We start from the raw sequence: 9,049 nt of genomic DNA on the forward strand, positions 1-9,049 counted from the left end.
AGAAGAGACATGAGCTGGGGAACACAGCAAAATGACCCCACCAGGAGAAGCTGAGGCCTCTTTACCTCTCACACACAAACCCCACAGAGGCCTGGTACAGGTCGATGGCTTCCCCCAGGGACTGAGCTGCTGCCCCAGTCTCAGCCAGCTGACTTGGCAGGTCCTTCACCAAGGCCAGCAATTCTCCTCGCACATTTTCACCCTAGAGAGGGAAGAAGAGGGGAACTGAGACACAAGTGGTGAGAGGCGGAGTCCAAGAGACTGAAGAAAACATCCAAAGGCAGGAGAAAAGTGAGATCCTGGCCCAGAGGAGGCACAACCAGGCTAAGGGATCAGATGGGGTCAGAGGAAGATAGACAGGGGCCCACGTATCCTCTGGCTGCAAAGAGGCCACCACCGCTCACCGTGATGCCATACTGCTTGCAGGAGTGGTAGAACTGCTCCCGCATCTCGGCAGCCCCTGCCTGGCACTCCTCCTCCTTGCGGCTGTATTCCTGCTGCAGCTGCTGGCACTTGGCAATTTGCTTCTTCAGTGAGGGGATCTCATAGTTGACATTCCGAACAAGGAGGCTAGAGAGTTCCACTGAGAAAGGCCCAGGAAATTCAGCCCAGGACACCCTCACATGAGGTAGACATGTCCCAGATGCACACACACCCTTTGTGGTGGTGGTGAGCATGAGGTCAGCTTCCCAGCCTCTCCTGTTACCAGCTGGGAGCCTAAGACAAATTATTTAACCCCTCTAATCCAACCCTGACCTGTAAAACAGTGACAATAACATTTATTGTGAAAATGCAAAAGAGAACCCACATGATACACCAAGCACAATTCCTTGCATTTAGTAGGTGCTCAGTAAATATTATCCATTATTATTATTTATGCTAAACCCAACCCAAACACAAGTTAGGCACTTGATATTGCTCCCAGGAGAGCCTGTGCCTTTTCTGCCTTATGTAGAATGGGGGCGTGGGGGGAGCGGGCTGCACACTCCCCCTTACCAAGAGGTGAGTGGTGGAGGACCCACACACCTGCTTGCTGAGGCATGTCTAATGCCCACTACCGGCCTCCTTCTTCCCCCAGCATTCCACTTAGTGGAAAATCAATCTGCGGGTGGGAAAATCAATTCCATCAAACCAATTGATTTTACCACCTACAAATAGGCAACATCTACACTCCAGCTTCTTCCCACTCACAGACTGTGCCTCCTATAAACCTGGTATCTCAAGACTCTGGGAGTGGGCTTCCCCACAGATACCAGGGCTCCCAGGCTGGGCCACTTTACCTAAATAGGTGTTGTCCTTCTCATACAGGGCTATGATCTCCTGCCAATCCTGAGTAAGAACAGAAAGGATGTTAAGCCAGAAAAGCACTCAACAGCCACATCCCAGCTCAATCCCTAAACAGGGGAAGTTCTCCCAGCTTTCATATCACATTAAACACAAATTCCTTATCCTTCTTTCAACTTATACTGCTGGCTGGACCAACCACTTTAAGAGTGTAGGCGAGCCGGGCGCGGTGGCTCACGCCTGTAATCCCAGCACTTTGGGAGGCCGAGGCGGGTGGATCACGAGGTCAAGAGATCAAGACCATCCTGGTCAACACGGTGAAACCCCGTCTCTACTAAAACTACAAAAAAAAATCAGCTGGGCATGGTGGCGCATGCCTGTAATCCCAGCTACTCAGGAGGCTGAGGCAGGAGAATTGCCTGAACCCAGGAGGCGGAGGTTGCGGTGAGCCGAGATGGTGCCATTGCACTCCAGCCTGGGCAACAAGAGCGAAACTCCGTCTCAAAAAAAAAAAAAAAAAAAAAAAGAGTGTAGGCGATCCCCAAAGCAATGGGTCTGAAAATTAAATTCAGGGGTAGGAGCTACTTTTGGAATAAACTATAGAGACAGAGCAAAAGTTCAGAAAATATTGTATGTAGGCATTTCCACTGGAGCCTGAGAGAGACCACAGGGGCTATGACTCCTTGGACTGGATGTCCCCAGCCACATACTAACAGCCCTTGGCCCACACTTGCCTTCATCCGCTGTGAAGAATATCGGCCAAAAATATTTTTCGTGGAGGCCTCTGTGCCTTTGAGAAGGTCCACGATTCTTAGGCAGTGAAAGTAGTGAATGTCTGGAAAGCAAGAGACAGGACTTTGAGAGCCCAATATCTTCCTCACCTACTCTGGCCACTGCTGGTAGTTGATTCATGTGTAATATACTGCCAGTAACTTTAGTGTATAGCTTTTCCTTTCATAATTTCATGGTGGAAGAAGCCAGCAACTATACCTCAAATAAAAATTGTTCTCTCTCTAAAGGCCAGCCCGGCTAAATAACAAGGGAGTAGCTCAGCTGATACATACTACGTCAGCAAAGACGGGACTTCGGTGATAGTCCCTAAGCACTCACAGGACCCAGACAGCAGCTGGGCGATCTCTTCACTCTCTGGCATGTCCTGGATGGCAGCATTGATCTTCTCTCGGATCGTCAGCACCAGACTCTGCCATTTCAGGCTGCAGTGTCTTCTGTCCACCAGCCAATCTGCACAAGAAGCACCCACATTAAAGCATTCCCATTCACATCACCAAAATTCCATCACTAATTCAAGTGAAATACACAGTCTAAAAGTTGTCTTTATATTGGTTAAAGTATGGAGGTCATGGGAAGATGGGAATAAAGACAAGCACAAAGAGATGACGGGGGCTAAACAGGCTCTGACAATCTGACTTCATTAGCAATGTGATTTTTATGGAGCAATTGCCTCAACACAGGGATAACAAAAACTTCAAATTGGTCTTGACATGAAAGTGCCACTTTTGACCATTCTGAATTCCCCATAATATTTTTGCTTCTATGCGTAATTATATCTTTCTTCCTGACAGAGGATGCTGCTCAACTTCCACTTCCTCAGGGCTGGGATTAGCCGTGACAATGGAAAATACAAGATGGTTATGCCAAGTACCGGATGAATGAACAGCTGCAAAGCCCCTAATACCTACAGTGCCCTAAGGACTAGATAACCTGACTCTATTCTGAACAGTGAAGTACCACCCTGTACACCTGAATACCAATGGGACCACCTCTCAAAGTCTGGGCCCAGATTTGTGGCTTCAGAGCCATGCATATTTCCTCAGTGAGGGCCAAGAGCTGAGCTTTGTGGTCAGATGGTCCTGGGTTCTCATTATCGAGTTTTTGAGCAAGTCTTTCTAATATTCTGTGCTTCAGTTTCCCTACACGTAAATTGGGGAATAATAAGACACTGACCAGAAACGGGAATGCAAGTAAAACACTGAACAGTGTGCCTAGCACATGGCAAGGACTCAAAAAAATCATAGTGCTATTTTAGGCCAGGCGCGGTGGCTCATGCCTGTAATCCCAGCACTTTGGGAGGCCGAGGCAGGCAGATCATGAGGTCAAGAGATCAAGACCATCCTGGCTAACATGGTGAAACCCCATCTCTAAAAATTAAATAAATAAATAAATAAAATCATAGTGATTTTAATAATGTCAAGTGCCTAAAACAGCACCTGGCACAAAACAAACCCTCAATGAATGGCTGTCATTTTATTGGTCCTTTTTCATGACCAAGAACAAGCTCACACACCAAGACTGCATACAGGCTGAAGGGCTGGTACAAATCTGGAGCCTAAAGAAACTCCCCTAGTGGCTACTAAGCAGGACTGACTAAATGGCCCTAGAGTGGTGAATACGTAACCTAAACTCCCCCAACCGGTCAAACGCTGAGGTCTCACATTAGTATCAGTTATACTTCCTCTGCTGTAGTCCTGTAAGTTTTCATAAAGAAAAATTCTGTTGATGTCACAGAACTAGAAGCAATGGACTGGGGTAGTCAAACAGACACCATCTTAAGGACAAGACTGGCATCAAATCCATTAATCCAATAAGCATTTTAAAATGCCAGGAGCTGGCCGGGCGCGGTGGCTCAAGCCTGTAATCCCAGCACTTTGGGAGGCCGAGGCGGGTGGATCACGAGGTCAAGAGATTGAGACTATCCTGGTCAACATGGTGAAACCCCGTCTCTACTAAAAATACAAAAAAAAAAAAATTGGCTGGGCATGGTGGCGCGTGCCTGTAATCCCAGCTACCCAGGAGGCTGAGGCAGGAGAATTGCCTGAACCCAGGAGACGGAGGTTGCGGTGAGCCGAGATCGCGCCATTGTACTCCAGCCTGGGTAACAAGAGCGAAATTCCGTCTCAAAAAAAAAAAATAAATAAAATGCCAGGAGCTGTGTGATCACATGAAGAGGGCTTCCTTGAATCTGAACTGGGAAGGGGGTATGTATTCAGGCCCCACACAGACAACCTGGAGATAGCCTGGACACTAAAAGGTCTTTATTTCCAACTGGGTCTTAGGCCCCTCTTCCTCCTAAAATCAAGGGGGACATGGAAGCTTTTTATTATTATTTATTTAGTTTTGAGACGGAGTGTTGCTCTGTCACCCAGACTGAAGTGCAATGGCGCGATCTTGGCTCACTGCAACCTCGGCCTCCCGGGTTCCAGCACTTCTCTGCCTCAGCCTCCTGAGTAGCTGGGATTACAGGTGCCTGCCACCACACCCGGCTAATTTTTGTATTTTTAGTAGAGACAGGGTTTCATCGTCTTGGCCAGGCTGGTCTTGAACTCCTGACCTCATGATCCACCCGCCTTAGCCTCCCAAAGTGCTAGGATTACAGGTATAAGCCACCAGGTCGGGCCGGAAGCTTTTTAAATGTTTTTTTTTTTTTTTTTTTTTCTGGCATAATGCAAACAGAATGGACAGTGGGTCAGACAGACTTAAGTTCCAATTGAGATGTGCCACTCACTTAGTAATTGACTGTTTTTTTGTTTTTTATTGAGACGGAGTCTGGCTCTGTCACCAGGCTGGAGTGCAGTAGTGCGATGTCGGCTCACTGCAACCTCCGCCGGGTTCAAGCGATTCTCCTGCCTTAGCCTCCCGAGTAGCTGGGACTACAGGCGCGTGCCACCACAAAAAAAAAAATTAGCCCAGCTAATTTTTCTATTTTTAGTAGAGACGGGGTTTCACCATGTTGGCCAGGATGGTCTCGATCTCTTGACCTTGTGATCCGCCCGCCTCGGCCTCCCAAAGTGCTGGGATTACAGGTGTGAGCCACCGCACCCGGCCTAGCTGACTGTTTTTAAAGCGAGTCACTTATCCTGTCCCTGAATGGTACGATTTGATAACACATTAAAGGAGAATACGCAGCTCAAACAGACTCCACAGACGGTTGCTTCCCGCTGCTCTCAGGGAAGCAGTTCTGGCCTCAGATGTGGCGTAGAACAAGGCCAGTGGTCAGCACCTCAACCCGGGCTTTCAGGGTCAGAGGCCCCGGGCATTGGACACAGGGGGCAACGAACAGGCCTCCCCCCGACAGCCAGCTGCGCGGGGGCGCCCCTCCTACCGAGCAGCTTGCTGGTCTGGATGTCGATGGGCACATGCTGATGCTCCTGACGGGAAGACGGGAGGAGAGGGGCGTGAGCGCGGGAAGGGGACTTGCCACTCGCGCGTTCACTTCACGGTCCCAACCACCACCCTGAGGGGCCAGAGCGATGGGCCGGGTTGAGCCGCGCCCGGAGGGAGACCGGGGACACAGGTTAGGGGTCCGGTGCCAGTTCCCCGCACACCCAGCTCCTGTCCCCACACCTCCATCTTTCCTCCACTTCCGCTTCAGGCCGCAGACTCTGGCCCGCCCCGCCTTACCACCAATCCAGTGGAGTTGTGGCGGAGCCTCAGTTTAGACATAGATCGGCCTCCTTCGGCCACGTAGCCGCCTTCCGTACAGCCAATCAGGGCTTACGCTCCACTCCGGCCTCAAGCCCCACCCACCCCGAGGCTCCGAATGGCTGAGCTCGGGAGGGGCGGGAGAATGGGGACAGCCAATGGGAGACGCGAGGCGGGCTCAGGGCCGGGAGCGGGAGCGAGTGCGCTGCAGCGGCAGTGCAATGGCGACAGGCGGCGCCCGAGAGCCCAGCTTGACAGTTGCTTCCCCTCAGGCACCGGGTCTTCTCCGAGCGGATTAAGGTGTCTGCGGGCGGGGTCCTAGCGCCGATCTGGGATGCCGCTGCAAATGCCTTCCCTCCTTGCATCTCTTTACCATCTAGAGCAGCGTGTAGTCTCTTGTGGCACTTGTCATGCTTTGCCTTCTCATTCAGTTTATCTAACAGGCATGATTGAGCGCACGCAACGTGTTGGGCGATTAGGGCAGGGAAGGGTAGGGAGGTGGGTAGGGGAGACGCCCCAAAGGTAACACTTACATCGAGTCTAAAGGAAGAGCTGAAGACAGCCGGGTGACGTGGAGAGAGGAGATTTAGGTGGAGGAGACTGCACAGACAAAACTTAGGTGGCCACAGACTGCAAGAGGGGTGCAGGCAACAACAGGCAGGCAGGACAGGCAACATAATTTGTGAGGTTTAGTGCAAAATGGAAATGCACGCCCCCTTGTTACAAAATGATGAAGAATTTCAAGATAAAGCCGCTTCCCGGGCAGGCCAACCTTTGTGCAGTAGATGGTTTGAGGCAGCGAGTAGCTGTAAAGGTGGAAAAGTCGTATCAAAGGGAGGCTCATTAAGGAACTTGGACTTCATCCCTGCAGACAGAGGAATCGCAGAAGGGGTTTGAGGCAGGGAGGAACCTGTACAGATGGGCTGCTGGGATGATGGATGCATGGGAGATAAGACTGGGGACAGGGAGGTTGGAAGGAGGTTGCTATTGAGGGATTACAGTCTGTGCTGGGACACAAGGTGTGGGGAGGAAGGGGGAGGGCTGGATCTGAGGAATATTTAGGAGGAAAATGGATAGGACTTGGCAATTGATTAGCTGTTTGGGTGGAAAAGAGAAACACCAAGGATGACACCTAGGTGACTGGGTGGGAGCTACCACCTGAGACAAATCTGATGCAGGATGCTGAGCTGGTGTTGGGGAGGAGGGGGTCTAGCTTTGAACCTGGTCTGGCAATGCTGGGAAACCCTCAGATGGAAAGTGTGCAGAAGGCACTTGGGTCTATAATTTTGGAGTTCAGGGGAGTTGTCGGGCCTGGAGATACAGCTTGGAGAGTCACAAGATGGCTAATCTGTGGCCCAAGCAGTGGCTGAAGCTAAGGGAGGGTTTGAGATTGCCCAAGAAGTGGGTAGAGTAAGGAGGGAGGGTGGGCTGAAGCCAGATTCCACAGGATCTCACAGAGCTGGGTATGCCACTTCTAAATATTCCTTACCCAGCTCCTGCTCACCACAGCACAACACTTGAGGCTCAGTAGATTTTCAATTGAAAGGCATAGTGTGATACAGCAGTGGGAAGACCTAGATTCTGCCCAGTGAGGTCCTAGACCATTTCTACAACCTGTCTGATAGCCATAGTTTCTCAACATGGAGATAACAGCTACCCTGTCTCAGGATATTTCTGTTTAGAGGCTTTAATAAATAAACATACTAGTAACTCTTGACGGTTTACAACATACTGTAGATATATTTGTTTTGTATCATGCTTTGTAAACTCTCCCTATATGAAATAGGATATATGGGCCGGGCGTGTTGGCTTACACCTATAATCCCAGCACTTTGGGATGCTGAGGCAGGTGGATCACCTGAGGTCAGGAATTCGAGACCAGCCTGACCAACATGGCAAAACCCCATCTGTATAAAAAAAAAAAAAAAAAACCCACACATACACAAGTTATCCCAGCGTGGTGGTGCATGCTTGCAGTCCAGCTACTCGGCTACTCATTCGGGAGGCTGAGGCAGAAGAATCACTTGAACCTGGGAGATGGAGGTTGCAGTGAGCCTAGATGGCGCCACTGCACTCCAGCCTGGGCAACAGAGTGAGACTCTGTCTCAAAACAAAACAAAACAAAACAAAACAAAAAAGGAAAGAAAAGAAATATCGTATATGATCATTAGCATTATAGAATGAATTTAAAAACTGCTCTGAAGACAGCTTATAGGGCACAACTAAGGGCCTTTTCAGGGATCTTTCATGGGAATTTGGCTACCATTTGAATCAGCCTGACTCAGGCTGTAGGAATTGCTTAGGTTCCTCCATGATTAAATAAACACTTAACTGGGCCCCAACTATGTGCTCGGGGTTCTCTGGGACATCCCAAAAAGCAAGGCATTGCCTTGCCCTCAAGGTGTATCTGTCTGTCTTCCTTGAACTAACAGGCTGGGCAGAACAGGACAGGGTGGGTCTGGACGACCCAGCCCAGATGAGTTGATGGAAGCAGGGACCACCAGAACTTCAGCCCCACCCACAGCTCCTCAAGGTGACTCACATGGAGCAGAAGGATGTTGGAGAACATTTCTGCCCAGCTGCTGACTCCAGGGAGGCTGCCCCAAAGCCAGAGGCTCTGGGAGAGAAACTGCCTCTGCTGACTCCAGAGGCTTTGGGGGAGAACCTGTCAAAGGCCCATGCTTCTGTGCTCCCAAAGAGTGTAGGAGCATGGGCCTTTGGTGGGTTTCGGCACTTTTCCAAGGCCACAGGGAACTTCATGGGCTGTGGGCAGATAAGCACATAATTGGTCTGGCATCCAGGGCATCAATTCTGTCTGCTTCAGGAGACTTTAGTGGTCGGGGCTTCCAGCAGCTGGAAGGAGGTAGAGAGAGGATATGGGAGGTTTTTGACCATGAGTCTCTCAGTTCTCTGCTGACTTAGCAGATGGGACTCTGGCAGAGGGGCAGCACATGTAGAGAGGGGAGGGAGGATATATCAGGGCTGTGCCAGCTTTGGACAGGGAAGCACAGAGCCCTGAGGCACTGTGTAGGCAGCCTACCTTGCCATCATTATTGTTGTTGTTAGCTTGCTTATTAAATGATAACCATGTCCACGTGCCAGTGTAGATGTAAATGTTTTATAAGCCTTATCTAATTTGATTCTATCACCATTAGCCAGATTTTTAAAGGCAAGGAAGCCAAAGCTTAATTAAGTAATGTGTTGAACGCCGGGCGCGGTGGCTCAAGCCTGTAATCCCAGCACTTTGGGAGGCCGAGGCGGGTGGATCACGAGGTCAAGAGATCGAGACCATCCTGGTCAACATGGTGAAACCCCGTCTCTACTA

At 50.1% G+C, this 9,049-nt stretch overlaps 1 protein-coding gene across 1 annotated transcript in view; it reads right to left on the bottom strand.

The window, feature by feature from the left end:
- The window catches only part of CDK5RAP3 (CDK5 regulatory subunit associated protein 3), a 13,295-nt gene extending 7,488 nt beyond the window's left edge, over positions 1–5,807 (bottom strand). The window contains exons 1-7 of the mRNA XM_017497028.2: positions 5,704–5,807; positions 5,405–5,450; positions 2,395–2,526; positions 2,019–2,119; positions 1,281–1,329; positions 405–583; positions 65–202 (exon numbers count right to left, since the gene is read on the bottom strand). Of these exons, the coding sequence (XP_017352517.2) occupies positions 65–202; positions 405–583; positions 1,281–1,329; positions 2,019–2,119; positions 2,395–2,526; positions 5,405–5,450; positions 5,704–5,745 (687 nt within the window). The 5' untranslated portion in view covers positions 5,746–5,807. The remainder of the gene's footprint in view (positions 1–64; positions 203–404; positions 584–1,280; positions 1,330–2,018; positions 2,120–2,394; positions 2,527–5,404; positions 5,451–5,703) is intronic.
- Between the last annotated feature and the right edge of the window lie 3,242 nt (positions 5,808–9,049).

The sequence above is a fragment of the Cebus imitator genome, unplaced genomic scaffold, assembly GCF_001604975.1.
Source record: "Cebus imitator isolate Cc_AM_T3 unplaced genomic scaffold, Cebus_imitator-1.0 Scaffold228, whole genome shotgun sequence".
NCBI lineage: Eukaryota > Metazoa > Chordata > Mammalia > Primates > Cebidae > Cebus > Cebus imitator.